The following is a 25,400-nucleotide window of genomic DNA, read 5'->3' as shown; positions in this document are numbered from 1 at the left end:
CAGCAATCTCAATGAGAGGATGGAAAAAAAATCAAGGAACAAGTGAGCTGAGGGTTGTGAAAGAGCTTTAACAGGGAAAAATGATTCACAGGTATAAGATTTCCCATTAGAGTCTGCTAATTATTTCCACACCATTAGTGGCAGCTCTTAATGAGGGACACGAGCAGACTGCAGTATATCACAGTGCTCTGTTCTCCTCTGCAGGGCTCTGGCTGAGGGGTAATAGCCCCCCGTCCCCCTCTTTATGCCCTCTTAACCCACAGGGGCACGATGAGCAAGAGCTGAGGACATGTTCAAATCACCACAATATTCCTTTGTGATTGAATTTCTGCTGAACTAGACATCGAGGTGGACTAACTGATGTAGTATGAAATGTTTGTCAGGGGTGGTGCTGATGTTAGATGCAAAAGGAGCTTCTCCGTTTATTTGGTAAATCTAGGAGCTCAAACTCCTTCTGGTCATTCCTGTCATTCTATAACACCTATTTTATTATTAACAACTGTCCTTAGAATTTAACTACAAAAAAAAAAAAAAAAAAAAAAGTTCACATTTAAAATGAGTTTCATTTTAAGATTTTTTTTTTTTTTTTTTTAACTGTCAGTAAAATCAAGACTAAGTCAACATAATTTAACCGTAATGTTGAAAACCATTTTTCTTATAATAAAAAAAATGTTACTGAATGAAGTTAGAGTTTAGATTGTACAATATTTTTAATTATCTATCTATTGAAGATGTCCGGTAAAACATGTATATATTTATATAATTTCATATACAATATGATATTGTATATCATATACAATTCCAAAAAAGTTGGTACACTGTACAAATTGTGAGTAAAAAAGGAATGGAATAATTTACAAATCTCATAAACTTATATTTTATTCACAATAGAATATGCATAACATATCAAATGTTGAAAGCGAGACATTTTGAAATGTCAGGCCAAATATTGGCTCATTTTGGATTTCATGAGAGCTACAACTACAAAAAAGTTGGGACATGTAGCAATAAGAGGCCAGAAAAGTTAAATGTACATGTAAGAAACAGCTGGAGGACCAATTTGCAACTTATAAGGTCAACTGGCAACATGATTGGGTATGAAAAAAAGCCTCTCAGAGTGGCAGTGTCTCTCAGAAGTCAAGATTGGCAGAGGATCACCAATTCCCCCAATGCTGCGGTGAAAAATAGTGGAGCAATATTAGAAAGGAGTTTCTCAGAGAAAAATTGCAAAGAGTTTGAAGTTATCATCATCTACAGTGCATAATATCATCCAAAGATTCAGAGAATCTGGAACAATCTCTGTGTGTAAGGGTCAAGGCCGGAAAACCATACTGGATGCCCGTGATCTTTGGGCCCTTAGACGGGACTGCATCAATTATGGAAATGCTACTGTAAAGGAAATCACAACATGGGCTCAGGAATACTTCCAGAAAACATTGTCTGTGAACACAATCCACTGTGCCATTTGCCGTTGCCGGCTAAAACTCTATAGGTCAAAAAAGAAGCCATATCTAAACATGATCCAGAAGCGCAGGCGTTTTCTCTGGGCCAAGGCTCATTTAAAATGGACTGTGGCAAAGTGGAAAACTGTTCTGTGGTCAGACGAATCAAAATTTGAAGTTCTTTTTGGAAAACTGGGACGCCATGTGATCTGGACTAAAGAGGACAAAGACAACCCAAGTTGTTATCAGCGCTCAGTTCAGAAGCCTGCATATCTGATGGTATGGGCAGCTTACACATCTGGAAAGGCACCATCAATGCTGAAAGGTAATTTCCAAGTTCTAGAACAACATATGCTCCTATCTAGACGTCGTCTCTTTCAGGGAAGACCTTGGATTTTCCAACATGACAATGTCAGACCACATACTGCATCAATTACAACATATGACTGTGTAGAAGAAGGATCCAGGTACTGAAATGGCCAGCCTACAGTCCAGATCTTTCACCCATAGAAAACATTTGGAGCATCATAAAGAGGAAAATGCAACAAAGAAGACCTAAGACAGTTGAGCAACTAAAAGCCTGTATTAGACAAGAATGGGACAACATTCCTATTCCTAAACTTGAGCAACTTGTCTCCTCAGTCTCCAGACGTTTGCAGACTGTTATAAAAAGAAGAGGGGATGCCACACAGTGGTAAACATGGCCTTGTGCCAATTTTTTTGAGCTGTGTTGATGCCTTGAAATTTAAAATAAACTTATTATTCCTGTAAAAGTTTACATTTTCTCAGTTTAAACATTTGATATGTCATCTATGTTGTGTTCTGAATAAAAAAAAAATAATAATTTGAAACTTCCAAAATAAATTGCCCATGTAAATGATTCAGTTCAAACGCAATGACTCACTTAACAATGGCTTGCTGCTACCTACTGGGGGTTTTAATTTCACATTTAAATTAACTTTTCATTTTTTAAATAATTTCAAACGTCAGTTTTCATTGTTTTATGTTTAAAACATCAAAACATTATGTTCTATAAGTTAAAGTATTCCATGTGCCTCAGAGCTGCATAAAACAGTGTGTAAATGCATCTAAATGACACTTCTAATGCAGCTTCGGTGTTTCCTCTGCATTGCAAAGATTAATTTTGTTGATACCGATTTCATTTGCATGGTAACATCCCAAATGCAAGATTTTGACTCAAAAGATGGTGCACACTTTTAGAAAAAATGGCTTAAAGGTAAAAGTGGCCTTAAAACTAGTTGGAAATGATTAATTTTTATCATTGCTTTGAACTTATCACACAGAAGATGACTAGCAAAACAGTCAGGAGCCATGTTGCACAATTATAGATATCAGGCCAGTAACAATCTATAGCAAAATATAATGCAATCAGTTAACGATACAATCCCAGAAAATGATCAAGATATCATTTTTTGTTGACATCGCATACTCTAATTTATATTATTTAACTGATAGATTTTATCAATAACAATTGTTACAATTAATATAATGCTTTTGGCTCAACCATTTTCTTAAAAATGTAAAAGTTTAACATTTTATAAAATGTTTTGTTTTGTGAAAACGTGTATCTGAACTATAAATTATGCTTTTTACAGTTTAATATGGTACTGTACACATTGCCCAGCCCCACTCACCGTATTAACTTTATTTGTGTAGGTCTTAAAAAGGTCTTACATTTGAGCTTAAAAATCCTGCAGAGACCCCGTCATTAACATCAAAACTTACTAAACATGGTGTAAGATTTTCAAAGAACAAGAGTAACATTTTCCCACAAAGACAACAAAACTTTAAAAAGCACAAATTTTATTCAAGTACTAAAGCAGTACATAGCGCAGTTATTACAGCGTCTGAAGAACCTACAGACTGAAGAACCATCGTAAAAAAACAGCAAAGACAAGTATTGCAGCCAACAATTGTACAATTTACCAATACAGAAGAGATAAAAACACTCCCTTTGTAAAAGAATTAAAAAAAAAGACACATTTAAAACAATGCAAACTTAATGATTTCATGTAGACAACTCACAACGGTCTACTCAAATTAACAGCAAGCTTCTCAACCTGCAGCAAGTTTAAGAAAGCTCAGTGAATCACGTCAATGATTGAGCTACTTGAGGATTATGATGATGATGATGATGTCAGTTTGGGTTGGACTCCGCAGAACATGGCAACCATCTTATTCACTTTCCTCCAGTTCCTTCTTTAAACTGTGGAGAGAGGTCAGGTCACAGTTATGCTTTCACAGGTTCACCCAAAAATTGACTGACAACAGTCTCTAAGTGAGTGGTCTACAGACACTGCGACTACGATGCTTTAAAGTGCTGTCTAGATAGGCAGCCCAAGCTGTTTTTCGAACACAGCTGCATACCTTTTCAGATAAGCGTGGACATTGTCGTAGCCGTGGTACTTGGCCAGGTACACGAGCACACCTGTAGCACAGCGGCCCTCTCTGGCACGACAGAAGCTGCAGTTACAGATGCCCCTGCACGGGGGGCAAAGCCACTCCTAGAAGAAGAAGAGGACAACACCATGTAATCGCTTAGGAGAATGCTAGCTGATCTGATTATAATAACCCATATGCTGATGCAAATGCTTTCACGATATGCATAAAGACTAACCGGGTTCAAGAGGGCATCACGGACGTCTTCTCCGTAACGGTTCTTGAGACAAGGCCCGCAGAACTGCCCTCGAACACCCACACACTCTGGGTTGCGGCAGTTGGTCTTGGTGTCGGTTGTTTTTTGTCGACACTGATGGCAGGTGGATCCCTGATGGACAAAAGCACAGCCCACACGCTCATCAAGAGTCTACAGAGCCTCAAACAAGCTGAGAAATGAAAGCTTGGGTGCCGAACAGGTGTTGTGATGGTAAAAGCATCAGATTGGGAAGGGGGACTTACAGTGGCCCGGTTGTAAATCTTCTCTCTGACGTTGACACAGATGTTGTCCAGTTCAGCCCGAGTGATCTCCTCCACAGGCCTCACGACGTGAGGGATCGTCAGAGAGCTGTTGTAGCTGCGCCGACGTGGCTCCTTCTGCTCACACACGAGGCACTCGCATTAATTCAACATGAAAGCTTGAGAGTGCATGCACACTACTGCTCAAAAGCTTGGGGACAGCCAGATTGATCCTTTTTCAAAGAAATGTTCAATTTTTCAAACTTGATGCATTTAAGACATTAAAATGTTCCTAAAACTTAAGCACAACTGTCTTCAACACTGATTAAAAAAAATAAAGAAATAAACAAACATTTTTTGATCAGCAAAACATAAGGATCACGTGACACTGAAGACCAGTGTTGGGGGAAGTTACTTTATAAAAAGTAACTATGCATGGTTAATTTTTTGTTACTTGTCACCCAAGTTGGGCTTGCTTATTTTTAATTTAAAAAAAACAACAACCTAGTTACATTTTTAGCAACTTTACCGTCACATCAAAAGTGAAATGAATAATCCTCAGGTTGAAGGAAGTGCCTCTGCACCTCACTCCTAATTTCTCTCAACACGGGACACGAGAGGAGTCGGTGAATAAATGGGAAAACAAAGTAACTTGTTTGAAAAAGTAAATAAAATTTTGATATAAGTTTAAAAGGAATGCGTTACTTTTCTAGTTACTTAAAAAAAGTAATGATTACGTAACTCGTGTTAACTGTAATGTGTTTATGCCAACACTGCTGAAGAGCAGAGTAATCATGCAGAAAATTTTACTTTGCATCACAGAAATTACATTTTAAAATGCATTCAAGAATTAAAAAAAAAAAAAAAAAAAAAAAATCAATATTTCACTCTCCCAAACTTTTGAACAGTGGTGTATAATTTCAACATGCACACTGGAACGGGGAAAAAAGAACATCTCTTGATATTAATAGCCGAAACACACCTCCTCTTCATCATAATCATCATCATCGTAATTTCGGTTTCTGCGCACGAGGCTGTATTTGTCCTCGGTTTCTTCCTCTGGGGCCGGGGAGGGTGGTCCATCCACCAGTGACCGTGAACGTGTGTGAGGACGTGACGTTCGCTCCGGGTTTCGCCGGCGAGCGCTGTTGAGGTCCAGAGAGCGGCGCGGAGCACGACGAGGCTGTGCAGGGACCGAAGGGGGAAGAAATTAAATGTTGCACATAATATTACTATTAATTTATTTGCATTAACAAGTTATTCACAGTAATTGTTGTTAATAAATGTATTAGTGTCACTTTATCATCAGTAGTAGTAGTATTAATGATATTAATATATTTTTTAATATATTTTTTTTTTACAGCCGCACTGTAAAGTCTTACCGTGTTGCCTTGTGACAAAGCTTTCCTAGGAATGAGTCCAGGAACCTTATCCAGCTCAGCCATTAACTTAGCGAGCTACAAGAGATCAAAATTCTGTTAAAACTAGATTCATACTCAAACTAATCAACACACACTTAAAAATAGTGAAGATTATTCTCCTAAGAATTACAGTCAAACTTGAAATGATAAAAGCATACTGATATCTAGGGTTGGATAAATAAATAAAAAGCACAAGGTGCACATGTAGAAGTCGACGTCCTCACCATAGCTTTGTTCTCTTTGATGTTCAGCGCTCTCTTCATCATGAAGTTCTCGCTCTCCGAGTCTTTTGGTTCAGGTTTAGGTTTGGACTCGGGCTTTGATGGACTGGCTCGTTTGTTGGGGAACTTCATGGCTACTCTGAGTGTGAATGATTTGCGAGTTTTTCTGACAGGTGAACCGGTCTCAGAATCAGAGTCCATCTTCTGTTAGAAAAACAACAACAGTTGGTTATTTGAGAGTACTCATCATTTCAAAAGCCGTTATATATATGGCCTGTGGTAACAAACCATGTGTGTCATGTCGTCGTTCAGGTCCTTCTCAAAGCCGCTGCACGCATCCTCTTCCTCCGTCGCAGGTAAAACTTTAAACACTTTCTCAATCGGAGCAGAGCTTCTCGTCGGTCTCAGCGGTCTCTTCTATAAAAAGGCAAAACTTTATTATCGAATGACTTTAAGAGAGAGGTCTAGGATCATTTTCTGTATGGATAAAGTCAAGTCATACCGAGGTCCCAAAACCATCAGATCCAAAACTGTCACAGCTGTCATCGGAGGAGGAAGAGGAGGAGGTTTCCACAGGTACCACAGCAGTGCTTCTGTAACTGCGCAGGTTCATCCTGGTGGAGGGAGAGCTCACCTGCTGCCTCTGTGCACAACAACACACAACAAAGAGTCAAACCTGCACACAGGTTTCCAGGAGAGAGGGCGGTCTCAAACATGCAACCTCTACACAGCAAGTAATGGCAATTTAAAGTAGGTAAACACTGGAAATCACATGTAGATATGATTATAAAATAAAGGAGTGCAGATGGGTGAGAAGTAAAAGTGAAACTGACTTTCTTTAAACGCCTGGAGGCCATGAATATTAGGCAAAAATAAATTAAATTATTTTTGCACCAAGTTATTTTTGCAAGAACAAGTTACTTGTATAAAATTGAGAAATTGAATTTAAATTTTAGTGGGTAGACAAACATAATATCATAATATTGATTAACTGTAAGTTACATTACAAGTATTTATTAACGTTACATGTTTATCTAAAGTTTTTTCGACCCCTTCCCCCACTAAACATAAGCATAATATTTTACTAAAACATCAATATTATCCATACTTCCAATAAATTTATGTAACGTTACCATAATAAGATCAATCGTTTGAAAGTGATTTCACTCTTTTATAGCGTTGAAACAAACTTTATAGGCGACAGGCATTATTAATTCAAAAAACCCACACATACAGCAGCAACTGTACTTTCAGGTCAATAGAAAACTATATATATATAAATATATATAAAAGCTGATCTATTTTACTGTACCTTGGAGCGCATTGTGGTTGAGGGTGTGTAGGTGTACAGTGCGCCGAAGTCCTCTGTGAATGTGTGTGTCTGTGCTTTGGCGCGGGGTTTCTTCTGGAAGTTGGCGGGTAATTCTTCAAGAGGCGTGGCTCTCTTCGCGCCACACGCGAGTCCTGGAAGCTCCGTAAAACTAATAAAGTAACACAATCGAACAGGCTGAAGATTCAAGAGCTGCTTTATCTATTTAATTATGAGTTCAGTATACACTTGTTGATATAGTCGTATTAGAAGTCCTGGGTTATGTAAATAAAAGTGAATATAAATGTGGCTTTGCATGCGCTTACAGGATCTTTCGCTGTGGCGCCAAACCTCAGAGTTCATAAGGACACACAAAACGCGCGAAATGCTGACTAAAATCAAACAACCAGAGAAACTTTAAGATTTACATTTTATTCACATCTTATACATTGTCAAAAGTTAAAAATTCGTCCAATATAATAAATAAATCTTTTATATCATATAAATGAAATAATCTTAAGTAATTAGAACAATATAACCTTTCCTTGCAGGCAGAAACAGTTTAATAGAAAAAGCTCTCAGTTATGATCTCCACTAAAGAATTGAACACCGTATTAAACACATTTTTAAAAAAGAAACAAAAGAAAACCAGTGAGCACAAGATACTCAAATTCAAGTTTAAACCTGGAAAGGTAATGTAAACTATGAAAGAGCAGAGACAATTTATTTTTTATTTTTTAGAAAAAAAACCAACATAATTTTGTCATTTAAGATCAGTACTTCCATCTCATGATGCATTGATGCTTACAGTACACCAATAATCTCCTATAGACAACTACCCAGACAGAAAGCAGTTTCGGCCCAGAACAAGCCCACATCTGGCCCACTTGAAATCCATGTGGGCCAGATCTGGGCCGAAACTGCTTGCTGTCTGGGTAGGGTTAAGTGCATTGGTTATACACCATCTCTCCAGCCCTTACAGTAGATCAAACGTGATTCATTAGCAACCCCTTCTATCAGCCGAACGCTTTATAAATGCTCAACTTCGTCCACGCCCGCCGCCTCTCCCTCCTCTACGTGGCCGGCCTCTGCCCTGCCTCACTTCCTGATGTTTTTGATCCTGTTTATTAGATTTCTTTCTTTCTACTTTAATCCAGTCCCCATCAACAAACCCCGCCTCTTTCTGCTTCACCCCTTCACTGACGACTGACATCCCTGGTATTGTGCGTGGTTGGTGGTTTGGTGGTGTAATATAGGAGTGGTTGTTTCTTGGCCGTCCAGCATGTTGGAAGCCTCTAGATCCTCTCTGTGATGTCTGATTAGACCTTCTAGCTTCCACTACTCCTCTTCCTCCTCCAGTGATTTTAAATGTGTGGTCGTAGCATGTTTTTCTGTGGTAGTGGTGTTGAGCTCCAGCACTAGGGGGCCGCTCTCGCTCTGAGGTGCTCTCAGATGTCGTGCTGGACGGGCTGCTGCCCTTTGACCCCAGATGGATATTGGAGAGTTTGACAGAAAGGGTGGGAGAGGAACTCCGTGAGTCTGTCCATGGCGTGAGAGGACTGCGATTGGGCGATCTCCTGACAGCAGCGGCGTATGATGATTGGCTCCCGATGACGGACAGGAACTGAGGGAGGGTCATCTTGCCCGGGGACTCCGGGGCAATATGCTCTCTTATCTGCTTCATTCTTAGACTGTGAATCCATCTGGGATCAACACCTGATCGAGGGACAGAATGACAAACCAAGACATTTTCCATGAATATACGAAATAGGGCTGAAAGGACATTCAGTCTTGGAAGTCCAAACTAAATATCAGTATTGTATTACCTGAGTTGGACCTGCTTCTGTTGTAACCTTCCCTGATGTTTGGCGCCGTCTCGATGAGCAGCTCTACAGGTCTGATCACGTCCCTCCCGCTATCTGGTCTCCACTGCACTCTGTGCTCATGTCTCGTGCACTTAGGAGATCTCACGTTACTCTGCCAAGAGACAAACTACCAGCTGAAGCATGTCCCTTTGTAACCTTAATGGCACATTTGAAAATGCTGCGTTCAATTAACTACAAAATATCGCTAATAATCGTACACTATTTTCCAAGTTGCACATAAGGAGATTTATGAAGCGGGATATACTATTAGACATTATCAGTTTACTACCTGAACGTACAATAAAATAACAAAGACATGTCAAGTGAAATGTTGCCTTTAACACCAACTTCATATTTAGTGAAATTTAAAAACATTTATTTTCTTAATATATGCATTCCTACCCTTGTGAAAAAGTGAGCATAATTGGATTGAATATGCACTTGTAGTGTACTTCAAATCTTAAAGGTTTGTTTTTAATTGTACTTATATGAAAGTATACTAAGTAGTACCTTTTTCGCAAGGTTATTGTTATTGTGCCATCTTCCATTATTTCAAAGTAACAATAAATATTTAATCAAAACTTGCTCTGACACTTTTGTTGCTGTAACTTTTTGTTGCTGTAATTTTATTCTTATAGAATATGCAAGTTTTGCTATAAAAAAAGACATTTCAAAAGTTTTGGATGCACTTTATTTTACAGTATATGCACTGTACTTTGTGTACTTACCCAGGAAAGTTGTGAGTAACTACATGGTTAAGCTTTTAGGTTTTGTTCATGGATGAGTTGAGGGTTATTACTAATTAATATAGTAAGTATCTGGGAAGTACATGCAGAACAAAACTGTGAAATAAAGTGTTATTTTATGTTGACTGTACTGTGGTTGTAGTCTTATGTCTAGTACTAACCTCATAGTTCACTGTGCAGTCAACAGTTTGTGTGCCAGATATCCCGACGATCCACTTATCCATCACAAACGGAGGCTGGAGTGTCATTTAGATTTGAACACAAACAGAAAAGCACATCAACCTAAGGCCGGAAGCCATGACACCATCCTAACATGTACTTCTTTCTACTCACAACACATTTAAAACTTGTGTTGGTGGAATAGACATAGTCGTGAGGAAGCATGACGACACATCATCTCAGCTATACAACCTCTGCTGCAGTCCTCAAAACACATGCACACATAATGGAGATGTAATTAACAGTGTTATATGACATTTCCCACCTTGGTCATCTTTAATATATCTACATCTGGCCTGTTGGCATTAAAGGTCACGTCTTTGATATATGCGATTGCCACCTCATCCCCATCAAGCTCCATGTACATTTTCCATTTGCAGTCCTGCAGAGGTCAGAAAGACAGAGATACAGATGGTAGACTGAGGTTAAAGTGTAGCATCATGCGTAGGTAAATGTGGCCATAAAAATTATGAATGTTTTCAACAAACAGAAATGTAGATCTATATGATTTTAGCTGTTTGAGGGTGATATAACCCAACAGCACAACCTAGAGGATGATAATGGGTGTTAAGAATCTGCCCTGTACTGTATAATACAAAAGGATTTTCAAATTTTCAGGTTAAAAAATCTAATTGATATAAATTATATTTACACTGAACAAAATTATAAATGCAATTCTTTTGTTTTTGCCCCTATTTTTCTTGAGCTGAAGCTGAACTGATGTAAACAAAAGTTCTATTTCTCTCAAATATTGTTCACAAATCTGTCTAAATCTGTGTTAGTGAGCACTTCTTCTTTGCGGAGATAATCCGTCCACCTCACAGGTGTGGCATATCAAGATGCTGATTAGACAGCATGATTATTGCACAGGTGTGCCTCAGGCTGGCCACAATAAGAGGCCACTCTGAAATGTGCAGTTTTACTGTATTTGGGGGGGGGGGGATGGGGGGGTCTGATAACCAGTCAATATCTGGTTTTGTGGATGTTGGTCCACTCCTCATCAATGGCTGTGTGAAGTTGCTGGATATTTGCAGGAACTGGAACACGCTGTCGTATATGCCGATCCAGAGAATCACAAACCTGCTCAATGGGTGACATGTCCGGTGAGTATTCTGGCCATACAAGAACAGGGATGTTTTTAGCTTCCAGGAATTGTGTACAGATCCTTGCAACATGGGGCCATGCATTATTATCATGCTGTAACATGAGGTGATGGTCGTGGATGAATGGCACAACAATGGGCCTCAGGATCTCTTCACGGTATTTCTGTGCATTTCATTGATGGCATTTTAAATACACAGTGTTCGTTGTCCATAACATATACCTGCCCATACCATAACCCCAACGCCACCATGGGCTACTTGATCCACAACGTTGACACTCACCCACACGATGCCATACATGTCTACAGTGAAAATCAGGACTCATATGTGAAGGGAACACCTCTCCATAGTGCCAGATACCCTCGAATGTGAGCATTTGCCCACTCATGATGAACTGCAGTAAGGTTGAGATCCCGATGAGGATGACAAGCCTGCAGATGAGCTTCCCTGAGACGGTTTCTGACAGTTTGTGCAGAAATTTCTTGGTTATGGAAACCGATTGTTGCAGCCGCTGTCCAGGTGGCTGGTCTGAGACAATCTTGGAGGTGAAGATGCTGGATGTGGAGGTCCTGGGCTGGTGATGTTACACATGGTTTGCGGTTGTGAGGCCGGTTGGATGTACTGCCAATTTCTCTGAAACGCCTTTGGAAACGGCTTATGTTAGAGAAATTAGCATTCAATTCACCGGCAACAGTTCTGGTGGACATTCCTGCAGTCAGCATGTCAACTGCACACTCCCTCAAAACATGTGACATCTGTGGCATTGTGCTGTGTGATAAAACTGCACATTTTAGAGAGGTCTTTTATTATGGCCAACACAAGGCACACCTTTGCAATAATCATGCTGTCTAATCAGCATCTTGATATGCCACACCTGTGAGGTGGAGGGATTTTCTCGGCAAAGAAGAAGTGCTCACCAACACAGATTTAGACAGATTTGTGAAAATCTTTTTAGAGAAATAAGCCTTTTGTGTACATTGAAAAAGTATTTGATCTTTGAGATCAGCTTATGAAAATAGGGGCAAAAACAAAAGTATTGCGTTTATAAGTATAGAATTACTGATAGTTCCGGTCCTTGATTCTTATTGGCTGAGCTTCATATAAATTCACTGTAAAACACGGCTTCACAGGGCGTAGTCCTTTAATTTTCTGAAGTAAGTGCCACTTCTTCCCCATACAAAACTTGTGGGTGATTTCCAGGACATTGCTAAGGTGTTCTGGTTTTTTTTTAGTGCATTGCTATGTGGTTTCAGGGTGTTTTGGCTACTCTCAAGTCATCTCAAGTATATTATGGTCTTCTAATTCCCTCTTTCAGTGTAAATAATACACAGGATTTTACCATGAACCATGAAAAAATCATCCTCCTGCTCGGTGAAAATGGTAAACAATCACGAATAGCAAAACCTCCCCTCATAAGTTTCATGATTTGAGGTGTCATTCAAACTGAGTGATGCTTGCCTCTGCACAAGTCACCTATTCTGAGTATTTGGGTGCTTTACAGCTCCAAATTAATTCTGGGTGTTTCTGGGGTGGTTTCCCCCTCTTTTAAGAGAGACATCAGATGCCAGTTTTCTGCAGGTTGCTATAATTCTTTAGAGTCTTTCCTGTAACATTCTTTGGTTAAAATTACTCAATGGTTGTGTAAAACAACACCAGTTTTACCTTTAAAAACTATTAAGATAAAAACACTAATAATTGTCTCCCTCTTAAACTAGGACAGTAAATGGTAAACAAGCTCTTGTATGTTTACAGTTTGAATATCTGCAGTTCTAGTTCTGGTTTCCTTTTGACTGACAGATACAGTCTACTGCCACCTGCTGGTATGGAGAGTTACGCACTAGCTGGTCCCTCACTGTAATATTTGTGTTCAACTTTTCTGGCCAAGACACAGGCGACATAATACACAACAATACCAGAAAGTCAGCTTTTAGTTGCTGCTAGTTCTTTTATGATGGTTCGGTGTCTCTGGGCCTTCGAACAATAGGATAATCGATTAGTGCTTATATATTGACACATTTATCACTAGCTCGTCGAGTGTTACAGATAATGTTGAACTTTGCTCTGTTGTTAAGCCATGTGGCATTGAGGTGTGACCTGTAAATGCAAACACATCCTGGAGGAAGCCAGGCGTGAGAATGAATGTTTGAGTGTCAGTGGGAGAGTATTCATTCACACACACGTGCTTCTTCTGAGACAGAACGATGTGAAGACGGGAGATCAGAGTGCAGAGAAGCGGCCGTGTTCGCTTCTCAGACATAACAAGAGCGAGAGACCTTCACATCCATTCTCAGTCACATTAGCAATGGAGATGAGGCTCCTTACCAGGAGGCCAAGCTAGACACGGCAGAGCGGTAATGATCCGTCCAATCTGCCAGCCCCGCGCCGAGGTCAAAGGTAACAGCTTAAAGCATGTGGCCGTTCACATTTCCACAACATCTCGACAGAGCACGAGTGTGAGTAAGAGTGTGAGAGGCAAAGAAGCGTGAAAAGGCAATCGTGAGCGTGTGCCTGTTTGTTTTGGACAGGGCTTAAAGGCGCCCAGTAACACGTCTGCCGAGCGCTGACCAAGTGTTTGCCAAACGTTAGCCCTTCCTAATAGCAGCGGCAGAAACAATGTGCAGTAATGACGGCCAGCGTGGTAAGCGTCTAATGACACCTCATGCATAATTCAGCACCTTTCCGGCGACTAAGCCCTGATATCCTCATTAACAGAAACACTCTGCTGTCAGATGGGCAAGGCACAATCGCAGGGTCTCATTTAGGCTTTGAGAAGTGCAGCTGGTACACGACACCGCCAGGAGAGAGAGAGAGAGAGAGATGGAGAGCGAGCGAGTGAAAAAAGCAGAAGAAAAAACCTCGAGCAGAGCGGGTTTGTTTTATTTAGTGCAAAAAACCTTGCAGTTTGTAAAAACAAGGCTGACACGGAGGCTGACACCAGGCAGGGGAAAATAATTAGCTCTCATTTTCTCAGACTCCTGTTTCCTTCTTCCCGCTGAGCTTCCTCCCAACCAAACCACCACATGTCAGGAGAAATAGGAGGCAATTAGCGGCCCCGCTTCAGCCCCGCCGCACGCCTTGAAAGGGGACTATTTATGATGGGACAATGAACAGCTGAAAGATTAAATAACATTTGCCTTTTAAAAAGAAAATGACTTCTGGCTAAATTTTTGATTAAATTCAAACGGCAAGTGAAGACGCAGTCGCTCTCCTGTGTCAGGGGCCCGAACAAAGGCTCGCCGGCGAGAGGGGTTGGATGCTGCGTGGTGTCTCGGATGAAAAATTATTTATCTCTCAACGCCTTTTTTAAGAGAACGAAAATGGGGAAGAAAAACAAGAGGCTTGGGAACCCAAAATGCGTTTGGCGAGACAGTGAAAGTTGCCGATAACAGGCATCTTTTACTTGAGAAAGACAACTTCAAATAAAGGAGCACTGCAATTGCGACAAAACATCTCAGTCATGACAAGACATCACATCGCCAACAAAAGCCCCCTGTTAACACAGGAGATGATACACAGGCCGTGATGCAAAAATAATGACAGCAAATAACGAAGAAATCTTAGGGGCAACCACGAAAAATGCAATGACTCTTTTTAAGTGATCGGACACGAGTCGATGGCAAGGGAAATCTTTTATTTTTTGGAAATGTAATCATCTTTCTACCATTTTCTAATTTGAAATGTTTTGTAAAGATTGGTTTTCTTGAATGCATGTGATTGTCCACATCTCAATCATTAATTTCCAAAAACTTTTAAAAAATGTATTTGAAGATTATTTTTTTTACAAACATCAAATTATTTTTTAATTCAGAAACATTTTAGGAGAGTCCTGTGTTCTAGTGATGCGCGGGTCGTCTCATAACCCGTGTGTCGGTTTGGGATGGGTAAAGAAATTGTCACTTTATTTGTGGGGAGGATTGGGGCAGGTCATTATTTATTATTATTTATTTTAAACCATGTATGTTGCGTGCTATTCCCCATAACCTATATTGAATATTTGTAATATCTATTCTAATTTTTTATTAGGTTATTTAATAAGATTAAAAGATCCCGGTACAGGGGATGACATGCTTTTTTTTCACAGCAAATTTAAAAACACTATATTAACATTTCATGTGTTAAAACAAAAGTTCAGTGGTTGTGTAGCATAGGCTGTAAACATTTTTTTTTTTTAAATAGTTTCGCTTATTAGATGAATACAACTGTGTCTTTGTAAATGTTGATAATTATCTTGTCATGAATATGACCTGAAAAAAAAACCCGACCTGCATTTTAGTAATGTTTTCCCAGGGAATTGAACTCATAACCTTTCGCTCTACCACTGAGCCACAGGAACATAAAGCCAAAAGCAGTTTTATCACTATGATATTATACAACAGAAATATCAAAATAAATTGTAATGCAGAAATTGTATAGCATTTCTAATGCATTTTGAATAGCTTCATATATATGACAAAAACTAAGCATTACATCCTGGTCCACATATGATTTTCATCAAACAACAACCTCAACACCCAGCCAACCACATTACAGCAGATTAGCTACCAACTAGTAACTCCTCAACAAAACCCTCAAAACAGCCATTCAAAAAACTCAACAGCATCCCAGCATAACTGATGGATTGAGTTTTGTAACATAGATTAAAGGGGTCATATGAGGCTTTTTTTAAAGATCATTATTTTGTGTATTTGGTTTAATAGGATATGTTGACATGCTTCGATGTTCAAAAAACACATTATTTTTCAAATACTGTATTTTGTTTTAGGTCCTCTATGCCCCACCTCTTTCAAACCAGTCGTTTTCTACAAAGTTCCTCCTTCAGACAAATGTAGTCTGCTGCGATTGGCCAACTGAACCAGTGCGTTGTGATTGGACGATCACCGCAAGTCAAGGCAGAATCTTAACTTTGATAAAGATTATTTCTTTGGATTTGAGACTTAAGCCTTTGCAACTTTACAGATCTCCTTTATGCACCAAGTGCTTGTAACACTCCAAAGAGAAAAAAAAAAAAAAATTGAAATCACATCCTATGACCACTTTAATCATTAACTATGACACACATGATATGTAGTGGTGTGATTACCGTCTGGCCTGTGCCTGCTTTCCAGTGGTATCCAAACACCAACTCCAGATTTACAGTCTTCCTCCACTCTTCCTCTGCTTCCTCAGTGGCCAAACCATCCTAAGAGTGAATGCACATGTAAATACATTACAGCGCTCCAGACTGCCACCATTTTTTCTGCGGTTTTGTGAGTAGTCACACTGGTGCGACCACCATGTTGCCTAACTCATAAGCGCTGCCATTTCTGCTGCACATGAGAAACATCAAAGGGAAAATGGAAACAAAAGCATAATGAAACCGTGCTACTCGTTTGAGCTGCACAAGCTCTGATCATTTGTTCAGAGCTTGTGATAGCATTTTTTAATGGGATGACCAAAATATACTTTGTGGTAAACAAACACTTATTTAAAATAAAACAATTCAAAATTAAAAAAATAACAAAAGTCAAAAAGTCACTTGAAAAAAATTCTTCAATTTGTGAATTTCTTCAAAACGCTCCTTTTATAATCATTGAAGTTTCTGGTAGCAGTTCAGTATAATACTAAAGAATAATGGTGCATTAGAATACATACATATTCCATAAAAAAATGTGATTCTGCACATGTTACTCTTTAATAAATGTAACAGATGACGAAAAAATTCAGCTAAAGCAGAGTAGAGATTCTTCAAATGCAAAATCCCCTCAACTCTGATGTAGAAAGCAATGAAACCAAAAGACACATGCCTTGATCAACGGAGGAAAGTGGAACAGGTTCAGGTAGTCGTGGGTAAGTTTCTCAATCTCGGTCTGAAAAAGAAAGATTTGACAGAATGTTTAAAACATGACGAGATGGATTTATGCAGCGCACTGACAATCAGCCAGTGACCAGCTGTGTGTTACTGTAACATAATCATTACCTGTTAATGGACTTTCAGCAGCAAAACAACAATTAATACCATTGTGTATCACTTATGACTCTGGCATATGTCATATACATCTAGAGTAAGTCATTCAACAAACCAGGCTCTGTATGGACTGAGCACGCAGACGAATGCCTCACACGACCAGACGAGTCATGTCAGCCTCCACTGATCCCAGAGCAAGACTAATTATTTCTCTGGGGTTGCTCTGACATAATGGAGTTTCATTTAAATATCAACACTGTCAGAGATATTTACTAAATTCCTTAGCCGGAAATACAAATAATACCAAGAATATAAAATATAGTTTCATGCTCCAAAAAGAATGTGGCTTTCCTCAAATCATTCATATTGTTCATATTGAGCATTGTCGAGAAACTAGAGGTTCTTTATAATACTATTGGACTTTAATCAGTTTAATACTTTTGTTTACTTAATACATTTTTGCATATTAATTTACTGTATTTAAATGTTCAACTTTTTTCGTTAAAAGACGATAATAATAATAATACTGTGATAAAAGCTTCAACATTTATCACAAAATGGATATTTGATACTGTCACACGCCTAGTTTGAAAAAATCATCAGTCCCAGTGTATTAATGAATGATTTCAAAATAAATATCACTCTTCAGTGTGCTAATACATTTAGATGTGTGCCAGTGAGCTGTTTAGCACACTAGCATCAGTGCTAGCACTGGAGGAAGCAGCCTGGTACCTTCAGATGTATGATGTGTCCTTTAGACGTCACACCCAGGTCTCTCATGTCAGTCTCAGACAGCAGCAGCAGTCTCTGTCCTGTGATGTGGTTCTGCTGGAAGATGTTAGCGTACTGCTGCAGCTCTCCATCACCTACACAGCACACACACACACACACGTGAATGCACACAAACACACAAACGCACACACACACATGCAAGCACACACATACAGACAAAAACACGCACGCACACAAACACACACGCACACAAACAAACACACACACACGTGCACGCACACACACACATGCACGCACACAAACACACACGTGCACGCACATACACACACACGTGCACGCACAAACACACACATGCACACAAACACACACAAGTGCATGCTCGCACACACACACACGTGAATGCACACAAACACACACACGCACACACATGCAAGCACACACACACAAAACACACACACACACAAACGTGCACACACACACACACGCACGCACACAAACACACACATGCATGCACACACGTGCGCACACACACACACGTGCACACACACACGTGCACACACATGCACAAAAACACACACATTCACGCACACACATACACACACACACACACACACACACACACACACGCATGCTTATGTTTCTATCATTGCAGTGACTTTCAGTTGACTTTTTCCGTTTTATTGTTTTTATACTGACCTAATGATACTTTCTATTCTCTAACCCTACACCTAAAACACAAAACTATCAAAGAAACCATTCTGGACATAACTATAAAAATAAAGAGTTCCTATTTGAATATATGTTAAAAAGTTATTTATTCCTGTGATCAAAGCTGAAGTTTCCGTCTTCAGAGTCACATGATCCTTTAGAAATCATTCTGATTTGCTGCTCAAGAATCATTTTTGCTTATTATTAATGTTGAAAAGAGTTATGCTGCTTGATATTCTCAGGCTTCTTCGATCGATAAAAAGTTCAAAAGAACAGCATTTATTTCAAATAGCAATCTTTGTAACAATGTTTTACATACTGGAAAAAAATTTATAGCCTGAATGCACTGTAAGTCACTTTAGATAAAAGCACCTGCTAAATGCATAAATGTAAAAGTTAAAGTCTCCGTTGTCACTTAGAATCAATTTAATAAAAGTATTCATTTCTTTTTATATATATATATAATCTTACTGACCCAATTACTGAATTTTTGACCAGCAGTGTATATGATGTAAAATCTCACCTTGAAAAATCTGCTCCATCCAGAATTGCTGTAAAGACAAGTTATATTAAAAAAGAACAGAAAATCTAGATCAGATCATCTGTATTGAGAAATATCTACCCACCACGTGTTCTTCTGTCCAGGAGTGGATCGCCAGGTTTGGGAGAAGCTGTCAAACACAAAGAAGTCTCACATGACTCACACAAAAGACATTCAGCTAAATGTTAATATGGAGTAGATTTATCAGTATTGAGAGTGACTGAATACTCACAATCACTTTATCAACTTCTAATTCGGTCATAATACAGTACAGTCGTGGCCAAAAATATTGGCCCCCTTGGTAAATATGATCAAAGAAGCCGATGAAAATTCATCTGCATTGTTATTCCTTTTGTTTTTGTTTTTTTTTATAAAAAAAAATGAACAAAAATGTATCCTTTCATTGGATAGTAAGAAAATGGGGGGGAAAAATCATTATGAAATATTTTTTTTTTCTCTAAAATACATTGGCCACAATTAATGGCACCCTTTTATTCAATATTTTTTGAAACCTCCATTTGCCAGTTTAATAGGTCTAAATGTTCTCCTATAATGCCTGATGAGGTTAGAGAACACCTCACAAGAGATCAGAGACCATTCTTTCATCCAGAATCACTCCAGACCCTTCAGATTCCCAGCTTCTCCTCTTCAGTTCACTCCTCTCATTTTCTGTAGGGTTCAGGTCAGAGGGCTGGAATGGCTATAGCAGAAGCTTGGTTTTGAGCTCAGTGACCCATTTCGATGTTGTTTTTGAGGTTTGTGTTTGGATTATTGTACAGTTGGAAGATCCCGAGACTCAACTATTTTCTGCAATTCTCCAGCTGTGATCCTTGGAGAGTCTTTAGCCACTCAAACTGACCTCCTCACCATGCAGGACGATATAGACACATGTCCTCTTCCAGGCAGTTTTCTAACATTTTCTGTTGATTGGAAATTCTTAATTATTGCCCTGATGGTGGAAATAGGAATTGTCACTGCTCTGCGTTTGAGCTCCGTCACTATATTCTTTTCATTGACTATTTTTAACTTAAAAATCTATTTTATACACCATCGTTTCCGTTTATATAACGCGTGAATATATCCTCTATTGTATTCTACAACAAAAACAATTAGAGCGACTCGCTAGATTTATTTTGATCTCCCGGGTCCGCTATTAGCTTTTAGCCAGTTAGCATCAGCAAGCGTGGTTGCTGCTAACTGAGCTTACATTGCTAATACTCTATTCACACACATTACCACTGCTGTACTCACTGTTACTTGCTTTAATGGCGGATGAATGTCTACACTCTGTGCAGCTCGAGCTCGAGGCCGTGGGGAAGCAGATTCGCGACCTGGAACGGAGGCAGGCCGAGCTGAGAGAGCGGAGAGCCGCGCTGGAATCATCCCGGGCTGACGCTCACAAGTCCGGGGTAAGTATACAGCGTGCTGTTAACAGTCCCACCACGTCTACTCCGTGTGTTTCTCTGCGCAGGCCCGGTGCACCCAGGACGCGATCTTCCCAGATGTCCTTCACTGCGACGCCGGGACACCACGGACCCTGGGTGCATCCACAGCGGAGGATGCGAGCCGGGTCCCGGGCGACGACATCTCCCCCTCCTGCCTTCGAGATCTCCATCCAGAACCGCTTCGCTCCCCTCCGCGAGACAGGACGCGACGCTGTGATCATCGGAGACTCCATCGTCCGACACGTAAGTGCTACGTTAGCCGAAGGTAAAGTGCACACTCATTGTTTGCCTGGTGCTCGTGTTCTCGATGTTTCTGCGCAGATACCCGCGATCCTGAAGGACGACGAGAGCCCGAGAGCGGTCGTGCTTCACGCCGGGGTTAACGACACCACGCTGCGGCAGACGGAGACGCTGAAGAGGGACTTCAGGAGCCTGATCGAGACGGTTCGCAGCACGACGCCCGCGGCGACGATCGTCGTGTCAGGACCACTGCCCACGTATCGACGAGGACACGAAAGGTTCAGTAGACTTTTTGCTTTAAATGAATGGTTGTTGTCATGGTGTAAAGAACAGAAACTGCTATTTGTTAATAACTGGAATCTTTTCTGGGAGCGTCCTAGACTGTTTCGCGCTGATGGATTACACCCCAGCAGAGTCGGAGCGGAGCTTCTCTCTGACAACATCTCCAGGACACTTCGCTCCATGTGACTAGTAAGTCAATTCTCAAATAACCATTATGATGAGTTTTGTTCCACCCGCTTAAATGATAAAAGTACTTGTGCTGTAAAACCTATTAAGACTGTGTCTGTTCCCAGAATAGTGAGGTCTAAATATAAATATAAATATAATGTAGGATCTAGAAAAAATCTTATCGTAATTAAACCAGAAAAATGTAAAGTAAATGAACAAAAACAATTTTTAAAGTTTGGGCTCATAAATATTAGATCACTCACACCAAAAGCAGTTATTGTAAATGAAATGATCACAGATAATAGTTTTGATTTACTCTGCTTGACTGAAACCTGGCTAAAACCAAATGATTATTTTGGTCTAAATGAGTCTACTCCACCAAACTACTGTTATAAGCATGAGCCCCGTCAGACTGGTCGTGGCGGGGGTGTTGCAACAATATATAGTGATATTCTCAATGTTACCCAGAAAACAGGATACAGGTTTAACTCTTTTGAAATACTAATGCTAAATGTTACTCTGTCAGACATGCAAAAGAAATCTAATGTATCTCTTGCTCTGGCTACTGTGTATAGACCACCAGGGCCGTATACAGAATTCCTAAAAGAATTTGCAGATTTCCTCTCAGACCTTCTAGTTACAGTTGATAAGGCGCTAATCATGGGAGATTTTAATATTCACGTTGATAATACAAATGATACATTAGGACTTGCGTTTACTGACCTAATAAACTCCTTTGGAGTCAAGCAAAATGTCACCGGGCCCACTCATCGTTTTAATCATACACTAGATTTAATTATATCGCATGGCATCGATCTTACTGCTATAGATATTGTACCTCAAAGTGATGATATTACAGACCATTTCCTCGTATCGTGCATGCTGCGTATAACTGATATTAACTATATGTCGCAGCGATACCGTCTGGGCAGAACTATTGTTCCAGCCACCAAAGACAGATTCGCAAATAACCTGCCTGATCTATCTCAACTGCTATTTGTACCCAAAAATACACATGAATTAGACAAAATTACTGACAACATGGGCACTATTTTCTCTAATACATTAGAAGCTGTTGCCCCAATCAAATTGAAAAAAGTTAGAGAAAAACGTACTGTACCATGGTATAACAGTAATACTCACTCTCTCAAGAAAGTAACTCGTAGTCTTGAACGCAAATGGAGAAAAACTAACTTAGAAGTTTTTAGAATTGCATGGAAAAACAGTATGTCCAGCTATAGACAGGCTTTAAAAACTGCTAGGGCAGAGCATATACACAAACTCATTGAAAATAACCAATACAATCCAAGGTTTTTATTTAACACAGTGGCTAAGTTAACAAATTACCAGATGCCACCTGATTCAAATATTCCACCAACGTTAAATAGTAATGACTTTATGAATTTCTTCACTGATAAAATAGATAACATTAGAAATACAATAGCGAATGTAGATTCTACAGCATCTAACACTTCAGTTTCATCCATCGCACCCAAACATAAACTGCAGTGCTTTACAACCATAGGACAGGAGGAGCTAAATAAACTTATCACTGTATCTAAACCAACAACATGTTTATTAGATCCTGTACCCACTAAATTACTGAAAGAGCTGTTACCTGTAGCCGAAGAACCGCTTCTCAATATCATAAACTCGTCGTTATCTTTAGGACACGTCCCAAAACCATTCAAGCTGGCGGTTATCAAGCCTCTTATTAAGAAACAAAAACTAGATCCTAGTGTACTGGCAAATTATAGGCCTATTTCAAATCTTCCATTTATGTCTAAAATTTTAGAAAAAGTTGTGTCTGCTCAATTGAGCACCTTCCTGCATAAAAATGATCTGTATGAAGAATTTCAGTCAGGTTTTAGGCCCCACCATAGCACAGAAACTGCACTTGTTAAAATTACAAATGACCTGCTCCTTGCGTCAGACCAAGGCTGCATCTCATTTCTAGTCTTACTTGATCTTAGTGCTGCGTTCGACACCATAGATCATGACATACTCATAGATCGATTACAAAACTATACAGGTATTCAAGGGCAGGCTCTAAGATGGTTTAGATCCTACCTGTCCGATCGCTACCATTTTGTTTACTTAAATGGGGAGTCATCTCATTTATCATCAGTAAAATATGGAGTGCCACAAGGATCCGTCCTAGGTCCCCTTCTATTTTCAATATACATGTTGCCCCTTGGTAATATTATTAGAAAATACGGAATTAGCTTCCACTGTTATGCTGATGATACTCAGCTATATATATCAACGAGACCAGATGAAACTTCCCAATTATCTAAGCTAACAGATTGTGTTAAAAATGTAAAAGATTGGATGACAAAGAATTTTCTCCAATTAAATTCGGATAAGACGGAGATATTAATTATTGGACCAAAAAACACTACACAGAATCTTGTAGATTACAATCTGCAACTAGACGGATGTACTGTAACTTCCTCTACAGTCAGAAATCTGGGTGTTATATTAGACAGCAATTTGTCTTTTGAAAATCATATTTCCAATGTTACAAAAATTGCATTCTTCCATCTTAGAAACATTGCCAAGCTACGAAACATGTTATCTGTTTCTGATGCAGAAAAGCTAGTTCATGCATTCATGACCTCTAGACTGGACTATTGTAATGCACTTCTAGGTGGTTGTCCTGCTTCTTCAATAAACAAGCTACAGGTCGTCCAAAATGCAGCAGCGAGAGTCCTTACGAGGTCAAGAAAATATGATCATATTACCCCAATTTTACAGTCTCTGCACTGGCTACCTATTAAGTTCCGCATCAGTTACAAATTATCATTACTTACCTATAAGGCCCTAAATGGTTTAGCTCCAGCGTACCTAACTAGCCTTCTACCACGTTACAACCCATCACGCACCCTAAGGTCACAAAACGCTGGACTTTTGGTAGTTCCTAGGATAGCAAAGTCCACTAAAGGAGGTAGAGCCTTCTCACATTTGGCTCCCAAACTCTGGAATAGCCTTCCTGATAATGTTCGGGGTTCAGACACACTCTCTTTGTTTAAATCTAGATTAAAAACACATCTCTTTCGCCAAGCATTCGAATAATGTATCTTTTTAATTGTGAGTGTAGTTGCATCTGATCAAAGGTGCATTTTTATTCATTAGCTTGGGTTAAACTAATTTTACTTTGTTGGATCAGCAGCTATGCTAATGATGTCTGTATTTTGTTTCTATGTTTTGCCACGGGATTCACATCCCGTGGTAACTAGGATTTACACAAGCTCCAGTCTGGATCCAGAACACCTGAGAAGAGATGATGCTGACCCTCAGAGGACCTCAGATGATGCTAACCTTGAATGAACAAACAGAACTAACAATTATTCCTAAATGTGTGACTTAATCATATAATAACTTAATTAATAATATTGATAGTTCATCGTCTAGCTGACTACGTCTTGTATTATTATTATTTTTTTGTTTTTCTAAAATCCTGTCAAATGTGCACAAACTACTAGCTACTACTAAATATTGTAGAAACATAATTTTCTGTAAAGTTGCTTTGTAACGATTTGTTTTGTAAAAAGCGCTATACAAATAAACTTGAATTGAATTGAATTGAATCTAGCTCTTTTTTAAAGCGACTTCACCGATTTGTGAAGCTCAATTATCTTTTGCTGCACATCAGAAATATATTCTTTGATTTTTCTGATTGTGATGGATGATTAAGGGCATTTGGGCTTTGTTTTCCCTCCTCTTTGTATTTCTGTGAAACAGGAAGCCATGGCTGGATAATTTCATGTTTATAATCATGCTGGAGTGCTCAAAATTGTGAAAATGAATGGGAATATACTTCAGAGATATTTTACTCATAAGAATTTCTAGGGGTGCCAATAATTGTGTCCAACGAGTATTTGAGAAAAACCTTTGTTTCATAATGATACCCCCCCCCCCCCCCACACACCATTTTAAATTCTTATTATCCAATGAAAGGATACTTTTTCGTCAATTTTAAAAAAATCAAAAGGATTAAAAATGCAGATGAATTTTCTCAGCCTTCTTTGATCATATTTACCAAGGGGGCCAATTTTTTTGGCCACGACTGTATATGATGCTCACCTGTGATCCATA

General features: G+C 39.3%; 2 protein-coding genes and 1 long non-coding RNA gene across 3 annotated transcripts in view; 1 reads left to right on the top strand and 2 right to left on the bottom strand.

Moving 5' to 3' along the window:
• LOC113053536 (uncharacterized) overlaps positions 1 to 20,508 on the top strand; it is a 42,335-nt gene extending 21,827 nt beyond the window's left edge. Inside the window, exon 3 of the long non-coding RNA XR_003277238.1 lies at positions 20,463 to 20,508. This is a non-coding gene — a long non-coding RNA (uncharacterized LOC113053536). The remainder of the gene's footprint in view (positions 1 to 20,462) is intronic.
• LOC113053527 (cell division cycle-associated protein 7-like) lies at positions 3,250 to 7,461 on the bottom strand. Its single transcript, XM_026218646.1, has 10 exons — positions 7,313 to 7,461; positions 6,503 to 6,643; positions 6,289 to 6,417; positions 6,004 to 6,204; positions 5,741 to 5,815; positions 5,341 to 5,541; positions 4,362 to 4,496; positions 4,081 to 4,230; positions 3,831 to 3,967; positions 3,250 to 3,669 (listed from the first exon to the last, which is right to left on the bottom strand). Exons 1-10 carry the CDS (start codon positions 7,322 to 7,324, stop codon positions 3,639 to 3,641), a joined length of 1,212 nt encoding a protein of 403 aa, XP_026074431.1. The 5' UTR covers positions 7,325 to 7,461; the 3' UTR covers positions 3,250 to 3,638.
• The window catches only part of LOC113053517 (mitogen-activated protein kinase kinase kinase 20-like), a 39,366-nt gene continuing 21,982 nt past the window's right edge, over positions 8,017 to 25,400 (bottom strand). The window contains exons 12-20 of the mRNA XM_026218631.1: positions 19,253 to 19,297; positions 19,150 to 19,177; positions 17,919 to 18,052; positions 17,026 to 17,088; positions 16,323 to 16,421; positions 10,405 to 10,521; positions 10,082 to 10,156; positions 9,136 to 9,286; positions 8,017 to 9,025 (exon numbers count right to left, since the gene is read on the bottom strand). Coding sequence (XP_026074416.1) covers positions 8,349 to 9,025; positions 9,136 to 9,286; positions 10,082 to 10,156; positions 10,405 to 10,521; positions 16,323 to 16,421; positions 17,026 to 17,088; positions 17,919 to 18,052; positions 19,150 to 19,177; positions 19,253 to 19,297 — 1,389 coding nt within the window. The 3' untranslated portion in view covers positions 8,017 to 8,348. The remainder of the gene's footprint in view (positions 9,026 to 9,135; positions 9,287 to 10,081; positions 10,157 to 10,404; positions 10,522 to 16,322; positions 16,422 to 17,025; positions 17,089 to 17,918; positions 18,053 to 19,149; positions 19,178 to 19,252; positions 19,298 to 25,400) is intronic.

This window comes from Carassius auratus, chromosome 34 (assembly GCF_003368295.1).
Source record: "Carassius auratus strain Wakin chromosome 34, ASM336829v1, whole genome shotgun sequence".
Lineage (NCBI taxonomy): Eukaryota > Metazoa > Chordata > Actinopteri > Cypriniformes > Cyprinidae > Carassius > Carassius auratus.
Note: the sequence above shows the minus strand (reverse complement) of the source record. Positions and strands in the feature narration are given on the sequence as shown.